This window comes from Lates calcarifer, linkage group LG11 (assembly GCF_001640805.2).
Source record: "Lates calcarifer isolate ASB-BC8 linkage group LG11, TLL_Latcal_v3, whole genome shotgun sequence".
In the NCBI taxonomy this organism is placed as follows: Eukaryota; Metazoa; Chordata; class Actinopteri; family Centropomidae; genus Lates; species Lates calcarifer.
The window spans coordinates 20,517,027-20,541,820 of NC_066843.1; the positions used below are offsets into that span (position 1 = coordinate 20,517,027).

At 39.9% G+C, this 24,794-nt stretch overlaps 1 protein-coding gene across 1 annotated transcript in view; it reads right to left on the minus strand.

The window, feature by feature from the left end:
• The window catches only part of LOC108898097 (junction plakoglobin-like), a 105,925-nt gene that overhangs the window by 3,981 nt on the left and 77,150 nt on the right, over positions 1-24,794 (minus strand). The window contains 12 exon segments of the mRNA XM_051073783.1: positions 614-753; positions 4,676-4,718; positions 7,598-7,719; positions 10,053-10,203; positions 10,767-10,886; positions 14,021-14,143; positions 14,145-14,174; positions 20,059-20,277; positions 20,490-20,609; positions 21,073-21,176; positions 21,255-21,399; positions 21,492-21,693. Coding sequence (XP_050929740.1) covers positions 617-753; positions 4,676-4,718; positions 7,598-7,719; positions 10,053-10,203; positions 10,767-10,886; positions 14,021-14,143; positions 14,145-14,174; positions 20,059-20,277; positions 20,490-20,609; positions 21,073-21,176; positions 21,255-21,399; positions 21,492-21,693 — 1,516 coding nt within the window. The 3' untranslated portion in view covers positions 614-616.

Here is a 24,794-nt window from a genome sequence, read left to right on the forward strand (position 1 = left end):
AAGATTGAAAAAAGATTAGAAGAAATATCTGCATTTAGACCTCATTATTTCGAGGCACTCTCAAAATATCGCATCATTACAAAGCCAAATAAGATTGCACACACTGTTTCCCAAATCAGCCTTGAAGTAGCAGTTCAAAATTGCTTCCACAGTGGGATAAGAATTTCAGGATAAATCAAATGTCTGTCATGTCTGTGTATCAAGGTTAGCCTAGCTTGGCAAACAGACTGGAAGCCAAAGGGAAACAGCTAGCTCTGTTCAAAAATACACCTGCCACCACATCTATAGCTCACTAATTAACAAGTTGTATCTCTTTAATTTAATGTGTACTCAAACAGAAATGTCAGCATGAGCTGCAACATCTTCACATATTTACAGCTTCCTCTAGTTGCCTTTCATTTAGCACTTTGAGATAAACTGGAACACTTTACACCCACATAGCCATCAATTTCTCACAGCAGCATGAAAACTCTACAGTGTTTTGACCTTAATCATCACTAACAATCGCAGGAACACTTTCTAAAACATGATTAATCAACACTCACACAACAAGGCCAGGCATTTACATAATTTTATGTAAGGTTACACAACCTTACGTTGTGTGTGTGTTTACCTGTTAGAGTGGTTCAGGGTAGGCCTGTCTTGGGTCGTATGTCATGTCTGGGATGTAGGGCTCATGGAGGTCCGGGTCTAGCGGCAGGGTGTCCAGAGGCAGATCAGTGTAGCCATAGGGAGGGTAAGAACCATCTAACTCTGACACACACAGATAGAGATACCATGTTGAAATAAATCTCTCATACAAATGCACTTTCATCACCCAGAACATACTGGTGATGTGTATTTTCAAGTTTTATTGATGAATTGATAAACTTGAATGAGTTGTGGATGTAAATTTAAAATATAAATATAAATTGACAAGCAATAGCAACAGTTTAGTTAATCAGTGAGATTCATGGGTGCTGGTAGAGCCAGTCTAGCTGTTTGTCCCAGTTTCCAGTCTTTCTGCTAAGCTACGCTAACAACATCCTGACTTCAGCCCCATATATAACACATACACGAGAGTGAAACTGATCTTTCCATGTTTCTCTCTCTAAAGGAAAAAATATCCCAATATATAAATTTTGGGACATTTACATTTGAACCTTTACTGATCCTGTTAGCTGCTCAGCTGTTGGTTGCTACAAGAGCAAGTTTGTAATTGGATAAAGTACTATAGGCTATTGCACCAGGTATGTAAGTTCAAATGTTGCATTAGTTTGAACATAGTGGAGAATTTACAGGATGATTTTGTTTACTTTTCCAAGCAGGCAGAGGTTGTTCCTAAATACAGAATGGTTGAGAGACAGAGGAGACTAAAGCTGGATTCAGACTGGATTTATTTCACGATGGTGATGAGGTGATCTTAAAATTACCTGCTCTGATGAGTGATTTCAGTCCTGAGTGCCATATGTGTCATTTTTACCCCCACAGCTACAATTACCCTCTGTTTTTCAAAGAACTGGCTGCTCTGCCTGTGATTAAAGTCTCTCGCTTACATATAGGCCTATAGAAACACACATGAAAAAAAAAAAAGAATGACATTTTTATGGGGTCTTGAGTAAATTAAGACCCCTATAAATACACATCAAATGGGCTGTTGTAATATCAATCACAGGTATTCTTTATTGAACCTAGTTTTAGCTTATATTTTGTCAAATAGTCCTCATTAAAAGTATGCCCAATTAGCTGTTAGCTAGGTGCTGTTTGCAGAGTCGTACAGACAGATCACTGGATTTGTGTGTTACTGAAGAAAACTTAAAAGCCCAATGATTTTCAGGCAAAATGAAGCATCTCCTCTCTATGATTTATGAGCAGATTTATGGAGGTTTATTCTGGATGAACATCAGAATGATATTAATATGGGTTTCACGTCTGCGTGTTCACATTTGATTGAGTTATGACTCTGAGTCGGAGCAGGCTGCAGAAATGTAAAATGTATGTAAATGATATTCTTCATTCAGCTAGAAGAAAACTCATCCACATTTGTCCAGGTTTTCCATTTTTTCCAGGATACATGTGAACCCTGATTATTAGCCTCACTGTGACCTTTTCTTTGGACACTAAAGCTCCAAATGTGGAAAGCATACGTGAGGATGTGGAGGTGTATGCAGAGATCTGACTCAGAAACAGATACTGAATAAATGAGTTCATTTGGAGCTGACAACTGCACCTTCAACTGACCTCCATTACAACTACTGACAGCTCAGTGTGTGTGTGTGTGTGTGTGTGTGTGAAAGAGAGAGAGTATTACTGCAGTGGATTAAGCATCTGGAAGAAAATGACACATCGAGATTGTTGCTTTAAACAGGACCCTCAATCACACACACACACACACACACACACACACACACAGATACACTTGGGATGAAGGCTAAAGCAGTAATCAGTAATTAAAGATGATTAGATGGAGGGCACAAGTGTGTATACTGAGGAAATGTAAGAATAATGATTTGTTGAAGCAGGAGAAAAACTGACCATGAAGAGAGAAAGAGAGGGGCACAGCTGTCTTCTGTTTTCTTCTTCTTTTCTCTCCTTCACCTTCTAATTCTTCTCCCCTCTTTTCTTCCACGTTCATATCCTTTTTCAGTCCTCTCCTCTGCTCCCTCATTATCCTCTTTCTCTCCTCTTGTCTATCCTTCTTTCTCCCCTTGCCTCTCTCTCTCTTTGCTGGCAGAGAAAGGTTTTGAAATGGATTTGGTAGCTTATAGCTTGTTATAAATTACAAGTCTTATTTAGCAGCAGTAATACACTTCATTTTCATATAAATAATCTTATTACTTTTTGTATTGCCATTAAATTGCAACACAGTATTGATGCATTTGACTGTATAGTCAGTACATAAAAGCATTCACATTTAGTAATTCAAAAACAACTTTAACTTGCATCAATTTGTGTAATTCAATTCAATTTTCTGACAATACTGTTACAGATGTGTTCTCTTTACAGCATCATCAATCCGCACATCAAACCTGCCTTTATACAGTCCACCAGATCTTATTAGGTTACAAGAACACACACATACATACTCAGTGACATACATGCACACTATCATCTACTTTGCCTAATGTGACATACAGCCTTTCTCTCCCTCCTCTGCATGTAAACGCCTTGTCATGAAAATATTGGTTTTCTGGTTTTAGTCTTAATGTCTGCACATTCTCTATGACTGTACGTTCGTGCTGCTCTCACCTCTATAATACTCTGTATAACGCAATACAGCTCAACAGCACCTCAAACTGCAGCCTCAAAAATGATTACACATTCATCCATTCATTATCTATACTGCTTATCCTTCTGGGTCGCAGGGGAGCTGGAGCCAATACCAGCTGACAGGGTACACCCTGGACATATCTGTGTGTGTGTGTGTGTTTCTGTATATAAATTATGATGACAACAAAACATTTTATAAATTTGTCAGTCTTCCATCTAACCATCCATCACTCCTGGTTCCATTATTCGATAGCATCTATCAAATGTATGTTTTTTCGTTACATGATATCTCACACACACACACACACACGTTTTAACTCTCAAAAAGTTGTCTCTACCCATGGGAACCTCAATTTCTGTCCCCACGGTGACATGAGTCCCTATGGATTTGTGTGCATTTAGGTTAAAGTTCCCACCAGGATATAAGAACAAAGAACACACCACACACACACACACACACACACAACACACATACCCCTGTGGTGCAGCAGCTTCATTGCCTAAGTCTATTCTGTCAACAGCAAGGAGCCTACCTGCATGATTGCCTTGTGTGTGTGTGTGTGTGTGTGTGTCTATGTGTGTGGGTGTGGTGTGTGTCTGTATGTGTGAGAGAGTTCTCTCCCTGGTGTTGAGGATATATATGACAGGAATACTAATTTTACTTCTGGGTGACTTGTGCGTGTTGATGTCCAGCTTTATCGTGACATTGTGTGTTATTTTGTTGGTTGTGTCTGAAGTGCTGCTGTGGTGACAACTCAATCTCCCCCTGGGACTTCTGTCTAATGAGCCTGCATGGTTTGTTTGAGGCTCTTTCTGCCTATTGTGAAGTTGTGAGGGCTGAGAGGAAGGAAGATGCAGGCGGCTTGTTTAATGGAGAACAGTAAGGGGACCAAAAATAATGTGTGTTTTCTATCTGGATTGAGAACAGCAGTCCGTGTTGGGCATAGTGCTAACGGGTAGCTGGATATGCTAAATTCCAACGTTAACAAAGGTTTTATCTATCTTCTTTTTAAGATGAGTCTGGTAATTTTAGCAGGCTTCTCATTTTTCCCTCACTGTCTCTTTCACTGGTTAAAATGGCAAACATCCTCCAATGATAATCATACTTAATTCTGTCAGAATCCTTTGGCTATTAATGTGTATTAATGATGAATGTGCTGTCTATAAGCCAATGTCTGCACAAAAAGGTATGTAATAATCTGTATATACATAATATAAAGTAGATTTTTTTAGATTGTTATAGAGATGTCCTTTCTGCCAGATATATTAAACCACAGTTTTAACTGAAGAAAAAGTCATTGTTGCCCATTAGGGATCGCCACACCTACCATGTGTCCTGTTCCCACTGCAGACATAAATCTTAAATCTGTGTATTTGTAGCTGTATCATGTTTTGGGAGTATTTCCCTGTAAATCAAAGTACTCACCATCAGCTAGGTATGTAGGCTCCAAAGGGACTGCAGTATGGGCCTGGAAAGACACAGATAGAAAATAAAACAGATAAAGATAATCAGATTTTGTCCACCTCTGTGGGAAATTATTTTTGTTTAAGGTAGACAGGTCAATAAAACTGAATCACAGGGGAGGTAGTGGAATTAGAGACACATGTACACACACACACACACAGATACACACATTCAACCACACAAACCTCTTGGGGGCAGTTTATGAAAAAAAAAAAAAAAACTCAGCAATTAGAGGGAAATATATGACAGAGTGCTACTACTTTATCTGTGTTTGTCTGTTTTTGTGGAAGGTTTTGGGATGGATCTACCATTGCTTCTGTGCCTGGCAGTCCCCCAGAAGCCCCCGAGACAACAGAGACAACTGACCATTGCTGGCAGACCATAGGGTCGCAAAAGTCCAGGAATTTTCTAAGTTGGAAACTTTTCTGCCCTGAAACCCCCTAAAAGCTGACCATATGGACCAGATATGACTGATATTCTTGTCTCTGATTGGGAAGTTCATGGGTGATGGTGGCAGCAGCAAAACTGAGGACAAGCATTCTGTGTAATCGGGGCATTTTAGAATATTGGAGTTCCCTGGCAAAACCTGGCATTCAGGTGCCAGTAGTAAATGCAAGGAGGTTTGTGAAATCAGTATAGAGGTTGGGGCACTGGCAGCCCAGTGCCAGTAATGGAAACAGGATTGCTGAGATGAGATCGACTAGTCATGCTAGTAATGGAAAGGGTGGGACATTACTGCAATGAGATAAGAGATAAGATAAGATAATCCTATATTAGTCACACAATGGGGAGATTTACAATGAGGAAAGTATAGCTGACAAAACTGGCAACTACTACTGCAAATGAAAACAACAGTTAGTTAGTTAGAGGAGGGAAGAATAGCCAATTTCTAAGTGGCAATCTGGCACCACTAATGGAAATAGCATAAAGTTACTGAAGGGAGGTGACATTAGCTAATTTTGGTAACTGGCAGACTGATGTTTGAAATGGCAGCAAGTTATATGAGCAAGGTGGATGAGTAACTGGCAACAAGTAACCGTAACTGAATATGTGTGTGTGTGTGTGTGTGTGTGTGTGTGTGTGTCTGATGTACAACTTAGTTATCAAAGTCCCACACAGGTGTAATTAGTCATTTGTGTGACTAATTAGGACTATGTGGGTGAGTGCAGACAGTGTTTGATTGACAGTCAGCTGACAAGCTGAGCTCTGGGAGGGGAACGAGAGACATGCAGACTTGACCTTTAACCTACAAGCCACAGGCAGACAGCGGTGCAGAAGAGTCAGGACCACATCAGCATCTAAATGGAACAGTGATATTTGCAGGCATGTTTATATTCTATTTCATGTGCTGCAACTGATTAGCCTAATTAGATATATAGTCTGCAAATTGGCATGAGCAGTTTGTTTGGTTGCTTGTGTTCATGGACGTTAGATAAGAATGAGACTACAGTGGGAGAGCTAATGTGGCTTGTTATTCTGTTGTTCTGTTGCCTTTTGTGTTGTTTAGCAGGCAGCTTTCTGGCTCACTGCGACCTTCTGTGACCTTCCTTGTTTTTGCCTGTCTTCCCTATGTTTGGACTTTTTGTCTGTCTGTCTGGTTTTGTATTTCTGCCAGCCCCCCGATTGGATTTGTTTGCATCTGGATCCCTTACCTTCATGTAAGCTTTCTGTTGGTTTTTCCTTGTTTAATAAATCACTGAAACTCTTTAAGTTTTGTCTGTTTATCCTTATTTAGGTCCCTGATGAAAATTTAAGACACATAATAGAAAGCAATTAAAATTTAGGAGGGAATAAAGGAACAAAAAGAACATGCATAGAGAGAGTTGTCCAAACAAGAAGAAATTAAGGCATGTAGGCATCTAGATTTCTATTGGATAAAATTGACCTGATCTTAGAGAGTCTCCTGAGCTGCAGAAAACAAGACTGGACAGTTAAGTTAAAATGTTCAAGCTGAGGTGGTTATTAAAGGTGACACCAAGATTTCTGCAGTAATAAGATAAATTTTGGAACAAAGAGCCCAGATGCTTTGAGGTATAAGCATTAGCTGTGTCAGGGCCAATAGTAATTACCTCACTATTATTGATATATAACTACAGGAAGTTCTGGGCCATCCAGCATTTGAGGTCAAGGATGCAGTCATTGAGAATATTGATTTGAGAAGAGTCATTGGGGTTCAAAGAGAAATATAATTGGGTATCATCTGCATAGGAGTGAAAGCTCACATTATGCCTGCAGATGATTGCACCAGTAACATGTATAAGGAGAACAGGTTGTTGATAGAGAAATGATAGAATCTTGTTCAAGTTATGTTCTTTAATGTGAGGGGAGTGACAGACAACAGTTGCAGGTAACATGCAATGTTCTGAGATAGTTTTGTAAGTTGTAGGCACATTTTTCTCTTTACTTTTTTGGACCAGTAACAAGTACCTCTGTTAAACCCTTCATCAGTTTATGATGATTTACCCTCATCAATTTTTATGTCAGGGATTAAGGGGTAAAGGAAGCTTTGGGTCATCAGTGTAAATAGCTACATAGAGCAGGGTGTCATCTGCATAGCAATGAAAGTCAGTACTGTGCTTATGACCTCCTGAGGTAATATAAAGAGAGAACAGTAGTTGACCCAGGACAGAGCCTCGTGGTACTTCTGTTCTTTGAAGAACAACGAACAGAAGTTATTGTTCTCTCATTCTGCCTCACTGCACCCCTGAAATGAAAATAGTAGCTGAACACCTGTTGTACGCTTTTAAGTGGGTGATAGGTGTCTTCTTAGGAGGATGTTCAAGTTGAACTTCCATACAACAACAATACAACAACAATAAAACCCCAATAGTCTCAAACACACACACATACATACATACACACACACACACACATGGTTTTTACCATTTCCCATGCTGCAGGGTCATGTTTGAAGAGAGAATGTGTTAGCTCCACCGACACTCTCTTCCTGTAGTCTGAACTCTTGTCCTCTGAAATTCGGAAGAGGACTGCTGCAGCGTAGGTGGCTGCAGGGAGATAGTAACATCACAGTAATTTATAAACAGACTAAAATTAAAAACAAACAGGTAACAGGCGTTTCCCTGAGGCATTACAGGTCAGTTCACCCAAATGTGAATACTCAGTTCTTCCAAGAACTGACAATAATGTGATCACAAGAATTTTTGACATAATATTGCACATGCAATAAAACCCCTGAGTTAGCAGCTATGGAAAGGATTGGATAGTGGCTTAATCAGTCACGTCTTAGTTAGAGCAGTGGCAAGACAAAGGGTTTGCTCTTCTCCAAAACCAATATACAATCCCTCTAATGTTGTCACTCTTATTAAAGGTGAAAAGACTGATAGAGCAACTGAACTTAAATACCTTGAGAAAAACCATTAAATCGATATTAGTGAATTTTAGATAAACAAGAAACTGTGTCTATGGATGTAGCCAAGATATTTCTGAATGCTATGGTCTTTCCCCATATGTCCTATTGTATTACATGAATGGGAACAGCAGGTGATACCCTGCAGTTCCTACTGAAACCTGGGATAGAGCTGGTCACAGTAGTTTTTAGCTTGGAAAATGTGCATTTAGCAGATTCATTCACATTTGCTGCTCTAGGAGTACAATAGCTGTGATGTGCCAAGAGAGAGATCAAGCAAAACAAAATGCTGTGTACACTGATGTGTGCATGCACACGTGTTTTAGATTTTTGAATTTCTGATGGGAAATGTAAAATGTATGTGTAGACATAAACTATGTAGTCACATTATTCTGTTGCCTCCACTGGTTTCAGGCTCTCCAGTAGATGTATGAACCTGGCTGCATGGATTTGCTCTCATTCAGACACAACAACATTAGTGAGGTCCATAAGCTGGATGATAAGACCTGGCTCACAGTCTGTGTTCCAGTTCATCCCAAAGCTGCTGAATGGGGTTTAAGTCAGGGCTCTGTGGAGAAGAGTCAAGTTCTCCCACAAACTGGAAAACCATTTCTTTGTAGAGCTGGCTTTTAAAACAGGCTAAAACTGTAAACTACTGACAAAGCTGGAAGAACATCACTGTCTAAAATACCATTATACACTTAACTATGCATTACGACTTACTTTTTCTTTCTGTTCTTCTGAATATAGTACAGAACTCATCAGTTAGTCCTTCAAAGTGCTGTGCTGAGTTTTAACATTTTAAAATTATTACTAGAAATAAAATGAAAAAAAAATGAAAATGAAAATGAATGATGAATGAAAAAATGTGATATCATGTGTATGCATTGTGTTAAGATTATTTTGTGAAACTTCTATTCATGAAGTCAAGAATGAACTTGATGTTCATGTGATATGATGTAAATTGCTGTTTTAAAGAGTTATTTTTGTTCTGCCATCTGATAGAAGCCCAGCAGTTTTAGGTAACCAGTAAAATGTAGTGATACCATTATGCTGCCTTTTCACATAACAGATCGTGTTGAACTTTATCATTTAAGTATTGAACTTTGCAGAATCTGTTGAAGTTTATGTGAGGTAGACACTCCAGTTTGACTCATTGTAAATTCCAGCAGATGGCAGTCACAATTCACCAGCTGGCTCCACACACCAGAAGCCACAGCATGATACTCTTGACAGCCGACGTGACTAACATTGGTCATCTGTTTACAATACAATGTTCTGCTGGGAAACCTTGGGTCCTTCAGTCATGTGGATATTACTTTGACACATATGACCCCAAGGTGTTGACCTGGCCCCCAAACTGATGTCTCAGAGCATCAGTGCGGGTTGGGGGGGTATCTACAACAATGTTTCCCAGCACAACATTGTATTGTAAATAGATGATCAAGTCTTATCCATCCCCTATCAGTGGTTTTAATGTTGTGATTGATCAGTGTATGTTTTAAATGGTTTTAAAAACTAGTTTTTCCGATGTCAGAATGCCACAAAACTTATGACTTTGACTTTTAAGTTTCATCCGACTCAAGTCTCTAACTCCACAATTCCCAGAATTGTGCATTATGTATTTTTAATTACTTTTTTAACAAAGACTTTCAGAATTTCAAACTTGTAAGTCCCATTGATAACTTTGAACCATTGTGATCAGTATGTTTTTATATATGTACTTTATTAATAAATTTAATTTTCAATAAATGTATATTTATTTTTTTGTAGATTTCCAAGTCATGTAAGTTGATGCAGTTTCTCAAAATGGAACTGTGATAAAATCTATTGATAATGTGTAGAATTCCTAAAACAATGAGGAACATTACATCAGCTCATCGAAGGATTAATACACACTAGTCTGAAAAATCTCTCCATTAAACAACACACACTGGGAAAGGTCTAGCTGTTAATTGACATGTGACATACCGATTCCCTCGTTGCTGGAGTGTAGCAGCTCCATAAGCGGTGCTGACGCTCCCTCGGCATCAATCAGCTCTGCAGACTGTTTGTCCAGGGCTAGCTCACACAGGACACCTGCAGATACTCGCTTCACGTTCTCTACATACGAGTATAGCAGCTGGACACACACAGACACACACACACACAAACCTCTGATCTTTGTGTTTTTAACAGCAAAGAGTACTTGTGGCCTGAGTCTTGGTCTCTCAAGAAAAAGACAGACTTCTCATTTCCTGAATTGTCAGTTGCTGTGCTGTTTTGTTGTGTTTGAAGTTGTCTACCTGTATGTGTAAAGCCCAGTGTATTCAGGTATTCTACATGTTGTGAATGCCTGCTATGATTGCCTCCTGGCTGCATCCCACTGTCTCCTGATCTCTCCTCTGCTACTCTGTGTTGTGTGTGTAGATTGCACAAATGGCTATAGTGATGTTGAGCCTGGTGAGCCTTAGCCTGTGATAGACTGGTCCCCTGTCCGGGTGAATACTACTTCAAATCCAGAGTGACATGGGAGAGCTCCCCCTCATATACCCATGACTCTACAGTGGATTAGCTGATGTAGATAACTGATGGGTGGATTGCAGTAGTCAATGGATCTGAATTACTTGTTGCCTGGAGTCATGCTCTAACTTTACAACACAGGTCAGAGATCTAGAGATAGCAGTGACATGCATGGGAGTGTACCTGTACAAACAGTGGTATGGTCTGCATGCTGGCGATCTCTCCTCTGTTTATAGGATCTCTGGCCAGAATGTGAAGTGCTCCTGTGCAGCCCTCTACTATTTCCTCCATACGAACACCATCCTGATAACAGAGACAGACAGACAGGGGCAGAGAGACGTCAAGGAAGGAAATAAACTAATACCATGACTGACACTGCTAAATACAGTATGTTCTGGTTTTTACTGCTGATTTTGGACAGCAGGACTTGAAGCTCTGCAGTTTGAAATTCCTCTCTCTATTCTTTGATAATATTTTTGTGGATTAAACTTTCCACAGTGGAGTGGAACATGAACATGTAGACCTATGTGGCAACTTGAGGGTTTTTTTCAACGGATGATCAAATCTCTAAACTAATGTGCACCTCCTTATGACTTTCCATTCCCTGAGCCTGGTTCTGCTCGAGGTTTCTGATTGTTAAAAGGAAGTTTTTCCTCTCCGCTGTCACTGAGTTGATTATGCATGACCGTCACCCACTTTTATGAGGATTTTCCCAAGATTAAAAAAACTGAAGAGCTTTTTAGATGAAATCCCATCTCATTTTATCAAATGTCTTCTAAAGTCAGTAATAAATAAGCAAGCCCAGCTTTTTTTCATTATCAAAATACAGTAGTCTGTAGTATCAAGAAGATGTTGTTTATCACCAATAAACCAGGCTTTTATTAAACCTGTGTGATAATATTTTATTATAATAATATTTAATAATTCCTTTGCATTAAATTACATTTATCAAGTGTCACAGCAGAGCAGTGTCAGTGGTCTCCAATGTTTCAAATATACAGGATCTTTGTAACGTCCTTTTGGATCTTGCTTTAGGACTAATGTGATGGTGCCCTCTTTCTGTGCATCTTATAATATTCCCTGAGTTAGGAAAATCCATCAGAGCTTTTTTTTTTTAAATTCTGTGAAAAAAGTCTTCTAAACCTTAATAAGAGTGCCATAAATACCAAGTGATTTACCAGAGGAGATACAGCACTCAGTAACTCTCCATTGAAAATTAATTGAAAAATAATTCAATATCAGAGCCAGCAAAAGGTTTTGACTCCCTCTCAAAAGAAAAATAATGTTTTGAAAAAATCCACCTCCTCACGCAATATTTCCTGCAGAGATGTAAGTACAACATAATTTGTGGTTCACAAGTTCTAAATGTTTTTTTCTTGGCAGAATTACCTCAATTTAATCTTGACAAATGAGCAGCATATTTCTATTTCAAATCACAAATTTCATCATGATACGATATTATATCGATTCAATGGACAACGATTCTGTGTTTGCCAATATCACAAAGTCTGCTACAATACGATTTTGATTCAATTCGATTTAGGAGCAAGCGATTGATATGACATTATATCATCTGCTGACTTAACACAATCACCTCAATTCATATCAAATCACAAACAGCAACTAAAATATCATGTAACTTTTTTATTCCTGAGCTCAACCAGACATTTAAATGAAAAACAATCTTCTGTTTTAATAAAAATAGATAAATCCTGTTCACTGTGACGTGCCACATTCTCATATGTTGTTATATTTTTCACATTCCATAAAAGAAAACTAAAAGAACCGTACATTCCCATATGTATACATTAAAGAAGAATATTGTGTAAACCTGAGTATTTTATCTCAAAGTAGCACGCCTAATTTCAAGATCTATTGAATCCTCACACTATGAATCCTCCTAGATTTTGTCACCTCCAGATGTTCATTAAATGTGAAGTTGCCTTAAGTTCTTGAATTTCTCCAAGTGCCTGGGGAATGGTTGTTGAAAAAAATTTGTATGTCCTCAATCTTTACTTATGTTTAATACTGTACTGAAATCACCAACCATAATATCTTGGTTATTCTTTGAGAAGGGATAATATTATCTAGTTCCTCAAAAAAGTGTGTATTATCCTCATTTGGGGCTCACAGTTTATTAATTATATTTATGTATAAGTTATCTTGAACTGGCAGCATGGTGGTACAGTGGTCACTGTCGAGCCCCAGTTCCGCCCGAGGCTTTTCTGTGTGGTGTTTACATGTTCTCTCTGTCTGTGTTCTCTGTGCTGTGGGTTCTCTCTGGGTACTCCAGCTTCCTCCACCAGTCCAAAGACATGCAGGTTAACTGGTGACTCTAAATTGCCTGTAGGTGTGAATGTGAGTGTGAATGGTTGTTTGTCTGTATGTGTTGGCCCTGTGATGGACTGGCGATCTGTCCAGGGTGTACCCCACCTCTTGCCCAGTGTCAGCTGGGATAGACTCCAGCTCCCCCGCGACCCTTCACAGATAAGTGGTATAGATAATGAATTAATGAATTATCTTGAACTCCTAAGTGCTAAAGTTGAAGGCAACTACCCAAGTTAAGTTTTTTGAATCTGACTTAGAAAAGTCAGTACATGTCCACACCTGACAGAGAAAAAATAAAGAGATTTAGGATGAGAAAATGAAATCACTTACAAATTAGGATCTTGAGATCACTGGAGTGTTAGCATATGGAATGATGTCTTTCTCCTTCATTAAGCTTAAAGACATATTAAAGCTCAATCTATTATAATATGAATGCTTATTAGTATTAGTATTGTAATGTAATATTTGGTTGCTGTTATGTTTTTGTTAAACAACACATCTTATACATTTACGATTCAATGAGATAATCAGGAAGAAGAAGGCATAAATAGAAGAGATATTAAACACTGCCAGTACATCCACAATAATAATGTGTTTCTGTTTCACTAAATTGGATACACAGTTGGAACTACAGGTGGCAAGAACAAATCACTTTGCTTACTCAAATAGTTTGATACATTACAGTTCAGTCACTGACTTTGTCCTGTAGTAAATTCATTACTTTCTAAGCTTTGCAACTGCATCACCATTCAAAGATAAAGCAATCTCATCACTCAGTTCAAAAGTTCCAGTTTGTTGTTCAAAGCTTGACTTGCACAAGCTCCGTAAGGTTTACATTTTAGTTCTGTGGCTGAAGTAACATACTCACAGCTGAGCTGACAGCTGAATATCAATGCGTTGTTGCTATAAGTCAGTGACAAGAATAATTCAATACAGCTTGAAGAGTTGATGTTTAAGATGTGTTTGTACAGACACTGAGTACTTGCAGCTGATACAATACTTGTTCCAGGAGAACAGTAAATCTGTCTCTGTGTGTGTCTGTGTGTGTGTGTGTGTGTGTGTGTGTGTGTGTGTGTGTGTGTGTGTGCGCGCGCGCGTGTGCTCCAGACCTGGTATGTCTGCTGCGCGGAGGAGGCGTGTCTCTGTGTGTCCTGGTGAGCCTTCAGCAGCAGGTTGACCAATCGTGGAATAGCACCTGCTTCCCTCAGCGGCGCCTGATTGGCCGGACACAGCTGCCAAGTTCCGGATCAGACCCACTGTGGCCTGAGGAGAGGACAGAGATCAAAGAGCTCTCTCAACAGGACGTTTCAGGCAGTATGTGGGTCAGCTTTAAAGGCAACTTTACATGTGGTGCCTCCAAACGGCAGTGCCAGTTACTGTTTGGAACACCAGCAAAGTGCACTCATGTTTACCAACCAGTGTGCGATGCTTCATATTAAAGGAAACCACAGGGATAAGAGCAAAAAGATCCAACAGTTTTCTGTGGATGGAAGTTCTCACTGCTGAGGAGACAGCTGGGCCGACTCCCAGCATCCGGACATTCACTAGAGTTCAGCGGTGTCTTGCTGCTACACCAGCAAAGTGCTCAGAAAATCTCTGACTTTACTTTTCAAGCACATGCGAAGTCTGTAACGCTGCAGATACTTCAGAAGGAATAACATCATTGAGGAGCATGCTGAGATAATTCCACAAAATGTAAACACATTACAAATGCAGGGAAATTTGGAAATGATCATGATGAAGAAAAATTCATGTGAGGGTTTCTAAAAAGCTTCTGGTCCACAGCCTTGTTTATAGAACCAAACGTTTTCATTTTACCCAGCATCTGTATATGACTTCATGTCTTTATCCTAACCAGCACTGGTACTGACTAAGTGTGTGTGTGTATCAAGAGGTGTTAAGTAATGAAATCTGGTATAAAATGTCTGATAAGATTCATAATCATAATGTATAGTGCATTTTTAGACATAGTACATACTTGGATAGAATTGAACATGTAATAGTTTTTGACTTTGATGGTTAAACAGAAAAAAGGGGTTTGTTGAGAAGTAAGTTGAGTAAGTAAGGTAATATAGGTAAGAGAGCTCCCAGACCTCTCATTACAGGCTAGTCCCAGGGGCCAGGACCAGGAGTGGTGTGTGTGTATGTATCTGTGTCTTGTGTGTGTGTGTGTGTGTGTGTGTGTGTGTGTGGGTGTGTGTGCACTTGCTGATTCCCACTGTAGCAGCTGATCTTTGTGACCAATGAATCATGGCAACTTTTCTCTGTGACCTGCACAAATGTGTAAGTCCCCAACAGTATAAAGACACTGTGGAGGAGAGAATGGATAACTTAGCTTGTAAATAATATAGCATAACTTTAGTTTTAAAATATTAACTGATCACTCATATTATTAGGGAAATGTTTGTTTCGGACATTGTAAACACATCCCAGGTCTGTCATACACAAACAAATCAGTCTTAGATTTAGATAACCTGTCTTTTCACAGAGGGAGATTAAAAATGAATCTCCTGGTCAGTACAGCCGGGCAGCAGCTGTGGCTCAGGCTACCAATCAGAAGATCAGTGGTTTGATCCCCAGCTCTTCCAGTCTGCCTGCCAAAGTTTACAGTATGTTAGAGCACTTAGAATAACTGTATGAATGTGTGTGAATGGGTGAATGTGTCCTATAGTGTAAAGTGCTTAGAGTGGTAAATTTGACTAGAAAATCACTATATGTGCCTTCCATTTACCATTTACTGCTCAGTGTGACTCTGTGTTTATATTTATGGCTCTTTTTGCTGTATGAGTATGATCAGTGCTGATCAATATCACATTCTGCTATAACATAATGACCAAGCAAGGTGCTTGGTAGTTGTCATCGATGTTTCATACTTGATTAACTATGGTTATGGCTTTGGATGAAACACTCAGCATTTGATTGGAGAAGTGTCACTGTTTGAGTTGTCAAGTCTATAACATTACATTACTGTCAGATACCAAATGTATTTTTTGTGACTTATTGGATCATAAAGCAACAGGTGCAGCAGCTCTTCACAACATCTGAAAAATAAATCAATAAATAAATGGATCCACTGATGCCTGAATTTCAACCAACAAGATTGTTAAACTATTGTTTTTAATGAATGTAAGGAAGTTATTACACAGAAAACCTGTGCATTTAATCATTTCTGGACAAAATGCTGTGCAACACCACTGAACATCTCTACTGCCAGTGTAAATGTGCAATGGTGGTGTCATTAAAGAGTGCAGTGGCACTAGTACTGAAAAAGTCACGAAAGATAACTGGTCAACAAGTCTGGTTATCGACAGCCACGGGCCTGAAAACTCAGTGGTTCATTATCACGACATCATATCTGAGGATTTTTAATCATTTTAACCATAAACATTTAGAAGTTGCACAAATTCCTGTTTCTCCTCTTGCCTCTCTGTCTCCCATCAACCCACACCCCCTTCTCTCTCTCTCTCCCTCTCTCTGTAAAGCTCCTTTATAAAGTCACATTGTCCATTTCTCTATTCCACATCATTAAACACCTATACCTCAGTTCATTAATATAATCTGCCTCAGTTGGCAGGGCTGTCTGACTGAATGGGAGAAGAGGAAGTGTGTGTGTGTGTGTGAGAGAGAGAGAGAGGGAGAGAGAGAGAGAGAGAGAGAAAGTAGGAGAGACAAAATGAGACAAAATGGAGTGATCCCATTTCACTGTACTGTATAATACAGAGTGACAAACAGAGAGATATGGAGCAGATGTAGAAGTATTAGCTTGTGGAATTACTATATAGATCTATAGATTTTTCTTACCCATTTTTTGCTCTCAGCAAACCGCATGAGAAGAACCGAACCAACAATGAATGTATCCCAAGCCTGACATGCAATGTCTTATCCTCCTGTGCTATTAAAACGCCACTGTTTTCCAGATATTATTAGAAACACATCAGTGAGCCACACTGTTGCACTAGGTGACACGTCAGTTGTATTTGAATTAAAGTAGATAAAACTGAGGCTACAACAGCCATGCTAGCAGCTCTGTGAGGTTGTACACAGTGGTGATTTGGTGATTCTAAAGGCTAATATCAGCAAGCTAACATGCTCACAATGACAATGCTAATGTGCTGATGTTTAGCAAGTATAATTTACCAGGTTTATTATCTTTGTTTAGCCCATTAGTACGAATTTGCAAATAAGCAAATTTGCTTTTCTTTTGCCAATTAGCACCAAACTAAAAGTACTGTTCAGACTGGAAATAGAAATGTTGTTAGTTTTTCAGGTGATAGAGGTCCCTCTGGACCAAAATGCTGACTGACTCACCAATACCAAGAACCACATCATTAGCATGGCTAATACAGGGTTCTTACACCATGTATGTCGCTTTGATCCATGTTGTATTCTGGACTTTGAGAGTCTGTTTATCTGACTTCAAATAACATTCAACAAATATTTAGCATTAGTTTTCAAGGTTTTTTTGTTTTCATTTTTTTCCTACTGGCACTGTTTGTTTCACTACATTCACTGTGTTCCCAAGTCTGAATCTGACAGCTGATATTTGGTCTGGCTAGTTTGGACTGGCCACACTCACAGAATTCTGGTAAAAGGTCAACAAGTTTGAAGCTCATGATATACATCAGTACAAGATGGCTGCAGTACCTCACATACACAACGCTCCAGAAGATGTAAATAAGATTGAATAGACCTTGGCTATTTCAGTCCTTAAATGACAGCATTTGATACTCCCTGACCCCACACCTTTCTGACAAATAAACCCTCCGAAAACCACATTCACATACATTTTCACACAGTGATAGGCCTGAGAGTGTGCACTGCTACTCCCACTGGAAAATATCACCTGCTCTATGGCGACAGGCTTTTCATACTACCACTTCCATGTGAATTCCAAGAACAGCGAAAAACACTTTGGCCCTCAGACATCATCAGATAACACTTCATATGAACTAGCTTACAACTAGCAATGCTAATCTCAAAACATTCCAAACTTCTCAAAGCATCAGCACCCTACAGATACAGTGTGTGGCTTTTCTCAAGTGTACTTGTTTTTTTGTTGACCTTCCCAGCAGGGGGCAGCAGTGCACAGTGCAGATGAAATGTGAAAGTTGACATTTTAACTAAAACATGAAGGTTAATTTGCTCATCTGAATTTCAAAATCTGAGTCATGCTTGAATGAGAATGATTAGATTTTTATTGTCTTCTGGATCAACAGCTCTGCAACACACACACACACACACACACACACACACACACACACCATGCCACCCCAACCACCTCTCTGTGACTCTACCCTAACAGACACCGCCTCTGAGGATCAGTCCTTCCAGTCAGTATGTTTACCACATTCTAACTGGGAAAACAACTGATATATATATATATACATACACATCGTTTCTAGGAAACAGGGTTGAATATGTCAGCCTCTGCATTCATTTGGACTATTCATTATATAATTTGTCTCGTAGGAGTTCCCCAACTTTATGGAAGTGCAGCATTAAATCAACCTTTAACCTGAAGGATAATCCAGTTAAGTAAAACTCTAGTTTTGTAGTTGTGATGATGATTTCTGTTAGTTATAATCTTCAGTCAACGTCAGATATAGATATAGATGTAGGAGCAAGATGTTGGGGTGTCAGAGCATTGTGTTTTACATTATTAAGGTCCAACATCAATAAACTCTGAGCTTCTAAGGAGCTGATGACACAGGTGGCCGAGCAGAGGTCAAAGACAGTGTGGTTTTAACAGACTGAATGCTTCAATAGTTCTAACAGGCCTCGCATGTCTCACCTTAAATGTGGATTCCCAGTTATACTCTGTCTACAGGACACACAGTCCTGTCAGTGTCTACTCAGGATGCCTTCAGTCACAATCCTGCTGTGGGATGTTTGGCAGAGCAATGATGTCTCAGATGGGAAAATACAGGAGCCTTCAAACTTAAAGAAGCGCTCTCAGTTGCAGTTATACACCTAAAGTGTGAGTGAAATGTGCACTGATGTACAGCCAGATGTACAGATTAATATTGAAACAACTTGTTCAGTATGTGTGACATGGACAGCTGCAAAATGTAATGGAGATATGAATCCAATATTAATCCAATAACTGCAAAGTGAAAGGACTTAATAGTTATGTCAAAGCTGCCAATTTACTAGATGATTATAATTAAAAACTGTAAAAGTATTCTGTATAATTATTCAGTTTGCACTCTCCAGGCCCCACAGTAAAGCTCTAAGAATATCTACTGTGGACTGTCAGTATGTTGATCATTTCCTTCCTTCCACGTTTGTATTGTACATTAACAAACCTCTAGAGCTGTGGTTGGCTACAGGTGGCTAATATCTGGCCCACTAGATTGTTTTGACAATATGATGTTTTTTTTTTTTTTCCTCTCGATTTTACAAGATGACAGTCTCACACAGCTGACACGTGTTCAGTAAAACATTCAAATTTATATGTGACTGTGGCTGCGGTGCCACTGATGTGAACAGTAACAAGGCAAATTCCAGTTGCATTTTTTTAATCAATCAAATTCTTAAATTAGCCTTCGATTATGTTCTGGCTGCCATCTAATGGCTTAGAGAAAATCTGCCCAGAGGCCAAACTGACTTGCTGGCTCTTCACAGGGCTTTAGACTTTTAGTCTTGTTAATTTTTACTGGGAATGAAATCCAGCTGACTCAGTGTGACTCAGTCTCAGTCTCTCCTCCTCACTAAGAAACAAAACAACCAGTTTTGTCTCTTGAGCTCCCAGTCCCTCTCTCCTCCTTTGTCTGTCTGTCTGCCTGTCTCTCCAGGGACACAGCACACCAACGGCTGTTGCCACAGCTGAAGTGTTTTGGGAGTGAAGGATAATGGGAGATGTGTGTCATGGTGTGTGTATGTGTGTGTGTTTACTTGTCTGTGGGTGTTCTTCTGTCTGCTATATATGTGTGTATGCTATTATGTCTTGTATTTCTGTCTCAGTACAACAGTGCTCAAAATGAAGTCCTGTCTTCTGTATCATCACCTCCCTTCAGATTAGCTGACATCACATCAACACCATCAATACTAATAACATCCTTTCCTTTTCATCTATCCCAGTGAGGTTAATTCTACCTGTTTACATTGCATGGTATTTCTTCTAATACACAACAATGCCTTCCCTTACCTTTACTACAGGCCAGTAGTGCGGCTGCCCCAGCAGCTTGACAACAGCAGGGATACCATAATGCAGCCGCACGGCATTCTGGGCCAGCTCGGCATCCTGATGTCGAGAGGTGAGGTGACGAAGGGCGCAGACTGCCGGCTCAGCAACGTCCTCCTTCTCCCCTGCACGAAGCACGGCATGGATCAAGGCTTCCACACCACCGTACTGAGTCACCAGAGTCTGAAGGATAACAGGTAGACGAGAATTGCTCCTCTGAAATGCAGACATGCGTGTGTGCGTATGTGTGTGTGTGTGTGTGTGTGAGTGAGTGCTGTTTTCAACACAAGGTGCTATATAAAGTTGTGTTGGATTGAGTTCATGTTTACTCCTCTTGCTTGTTGTTTTAAACCAGTGGTGGTTTTTGAATGACATAACCATCTCATGTCAGGTACCTTGTTGCGTGAGTTGTTGCAGGTGAGGTTGGACAGGATTCCAGTTGCACAGGTCAACATGTTGACATCATCTGAGCCCAGCTGGGTGACCAGTATCTGCAGCAGACCATCCAACCCCTCCTACACAGAGAGACCAGAGACAGAGAGAGAGTGAACAAGTGCAGAAATCATAGCAGTGTGGTCTGTGTAATGCTTCAGTTTCAGTTACTTTAATTATGTAGTTGAAAAAATGCACATGGCGGTCTTGACCTCCTTGACCTTATGGGTGGTGCTTTTTTTGTACTTTTGTGTAGTTATTTTTCTGCAGTAAATGGTACAAGGTTAGTGTATGACTACCAAAACCTCTGCTGGACATACGATTGGCAATATTCCACCAGAAGCTGGACTTTTCTAACCCTGATCTGGATCCGATGAAGACACTTTGTGGGACACCTGGACATGAACATCAGAAGCACTTGACCACAAAAACACCACAGGAGAACAGGCAGGCAAGCAAATGTCCTAGTGAGACTGAGATTCTGCGCTAAACAACAACAAACTACTACAAACATTCAGTTGTAGTAGTGAGTGGGGTAATACATGCCTGTTTAGTTGCAGCATCTGACAGGTTGCGGAGTGTCCACAGACAGTTCTGGATCAGACGCTGACTTGAGCCTGTAAGGTGTTGGCCCAAAGCTTGCATACCACCTGGACACAGATGTAAGAATACAGTTAAATACTATACAATCATCTATTTTACATTCATGTTCAGTGATGTGGACATACCAGCCTCTACAATTGCTGGTTTGTTGCTGGGACAGACAGACAGCACTTTGAGAACGCGGCTGGTGGTCCACAGGAGCTTTTCATAGTTGTAATTCCTCATGATGAACACCAGACCTTCTGGGCCTCCATTGGCTAGGATGATGAGCTGATAGTAACAGGAAGTAAGAGGTGTGATTGTGTAATAAATAAGAAGAAACAACAAGGGTCTCCTTCCCATTGTTAAGGTTCTTTCCTCACCTTACTCTCCTGGTTGCCATAGGACAGGAGCTGCAGACAGTCGGTAGTGATGGCCAGAAACTTGGGATTGCTCTTTTTCAATAAGGGAACCATCCTCTGCAGGCCATCGGCGAGGCGCACAGCCATCTTGGCCCCCTCTTGGTGCAGCAGCAGGTTGTGGAGGGTGGTGATGGCATAAAATAAGACTGATTCCACTGGTGAACTGCATGAGTGAGACAGAGAGACAAAGAGGGAAAAAAAGGAAAACGACACAGAGATTTCATAAAATGAACTAATTTCAAGGGACATTAAGCAATCTATGACCTTTTCTTTGACCTCTGTCAACCACCAATGTCTCATCTATAAAGATTTGCCAGACATTAGGTGAAGAGGCTTCTGTAGCTGGTGATGCTGGCTCATACCATTGTCCTCCTTCAAGTGTGTGTGTTTTCTGTTCAAAAACTTGGAAATGTCAGCACCTGGTGAAGCAGTCACTGAGACACTCAGACTTTTTGAACTCATAGATTAGTCATCAACCTCCAACACAAGTTCAGCTGTTTTGTGAATGTACCTGCAATTATTATCATACAAAAACTTTTAACCCTTGGCTTTGCTCTTTTTGCTGACTTTTCACTTATTTTATTTACCGGTTTCGGGCATTGTCACTATTTGGTGTGCTCATACTGACATACCAGGAACTATAAGATGGATTTCAGTGAACAAACATTAGACCTGCTAAAATCAGTCATGTCATTGTGGGCATGTTAGCATTTAGCTTGACGTGTTGAGGTACCTAAGTACAGCTTTGCAGAGCGGTTAGCATTTAGATTCTTAGACTTGCTCATATTAAATTCAGTTATTGAATTTTAATAGTGTACACGTATGTTCAAACAAAAAAGTTAATTTTAAGACCTTGTCAATAATTGTCACAATCTCAGCTTTTTTCCTGGGCTCTAGACATTCCCAACAGACACACAGCCAAGCATACATATTTGGACTTGCCATAAACAATTCAATACCTTGACCCTTATATAGTGTTCCTGTTTCATGCCTTGACAGTAAGGTCCAGGTCAATTTTGACCTTGAGCCAAGAATTCCCTCATGACAAGTGTCTATACTTTTGAATTTTGAGGTACAGATCTATTTAGAACGTATAAATAGCCTATCTGACATTAATAAATGGATGAAAAAATAACAGCTATAATAATTTAAATATATTTTATTGGGAATGAAGATGGCAAGAACATTCTCAAACTGTTGAGATTTATTATATAACAATAAATAACCATTATAACACTATATATATATATATATATATATATACAAAACATAAAAAACTTTTTATTGCAAACTAATCTGTGCTTTCAAAGCAGTGGTAGGAAACCTTGAGTGTGTGGGAGTTGCACATGTGTGTCCCACATTTGCAGCAGGTTCGTGGAGAAGTTCCATCTTCCTCTCTTCTGGCCCCTTGTGTCAGCTTCTTGTGTGACTTGTTGATCAGGGCTCAGCTCAGATCGCTGGACTCCCCTTACCAGTGCTGCTGAAGCTGCTGTGCGGAGAAGGTGGTGTCGTTTTTGCATGCAGGGAGTTACATGGTCCTTTCCAAGCTCCTCCAAAAAGAACCTCCTCCAGTTCCTGTTGCTTGCCCTCCAGGTAGGGTTCAGCTCACTCCATATGACAAAGGCACCGTAGGTCGATTTGTCAATGACATTTTGGAATATTGCAATAGGCCAGTGGGTGCTTCTCCTCTTGCAGCTGCCTGTTACTTTGTCCAAGGTTGTCCATTCCTTTGTTGGCATTGTAGTCAGGGATGACAGCTGGATTTCTGTCCTCCCCAGCACTGACCTCTGCAGCCTTATGTAATGTGCTAATAATGATAATATTCTTGTTCTTCTTTTGCATATTTGAGATAACTATGGTGTCATGGGTGAACACAAACTAAAAGAAAAGAACTCCCTTGTTTTAATCAGAGCAGGTGGTAGCAACGTGATTTTCTTCTTCAGGAGCAGCTGACCAAGCTCAATAGAGGTGAAGAAGTTGTCACACATCACGTCGCGTCCTCTTAGCGCCTCTGACTTCTCTAACATAACATGCATGCCCTGTTTTCTCTCTGGGACTCCCCCAGCTGGCTTCCTACTGTGTACTTGCACATAACTGGAATGTGCATCACAGGCTGCCCATAACTTTATTCCATATCTTCCTCACTTAGTAGATATGTACTGGCAGAAAGGACAGCAACCTGCAAAAACATAAATCTTATTTATTGAATTCCACTGTTTTTGTCCAGGGATGTGTTTTCCAGGGTAAAAATCATTTCACTTTTTATGTATGGACATGCATGAGAAATGAGAACTAAAGGGAATCTGATCTGAATCTGATCATTTGACATCAGAACCAATAGCATGTGTATGTTGAAGCAGTGATTAATAAAACACAATTCTTACCTCTGAATGGGACCCGTCTTTTATCCACTGCATCCAGGGTTGTGCATAAGAGGCAGCCATTCCACCCACTTGTCCCAGACATCCTTGATTGCTGTTGGTTTGTTAGTGACACGGCGTGCAGTTCTTGTCTCACTATTGTCAAATCTGAGCACCGCCAATATGGTACAGAACATTTCCAAGGACATGGTGGGATGAAATATTGGTCTTCCTGTCTTGGTATTCCACAAACTAGAAGCAGCCTCACTTGTGCCAGTATTAAAGCCCAGGCATGTAGGTCAGTCAGATTCATGGTCCTCCATTCTTGACCATACCATTTAATCCCCTCCATGTTTGGCATTTTAGTGACAATTTTTTTTAATGGCTAGAGGGAGAAAGAGCTGTAATGTTGACAAAATGTCAGATGCGTGAGAGGTAGCCAGTCTTGTGGGTCCTGGAGTCATTCTAATGATATTTTCTGCTGCCATCCTGCCTGTAACTTGATGTGGAAGTGAGGACTAACTGCACTGTTTTTCTAAATAAAGGTCTCCCTTGCTGCCTGCTCCTCTCCCTCAGAGTCATCATCAGGACTGTCATTTCAGTGACTTGCTCTGAAACGGCAGCTCAGGTACCTTTATCGTTTTTTGATCAAACCTCCTTTGATCTCTAATGTAAAAAATTGATTCTAATTTGTATTTGTTCTTCGTTTTTGTTTTTTTTTTTTAAGATCATTTTGTTACCTTGCTGGTGCCATAGAAACCATCAACAATTTACAAAAACGCAGTACAACAGAAGTTTGAATCACAGACAGGGATGTCATGTAGCCAGAATAAAAACCATCACTGAAGCAATACTGTAAAAACCCAATTAACACAATTTAATAGGTCTCCACTACAGCCACAGC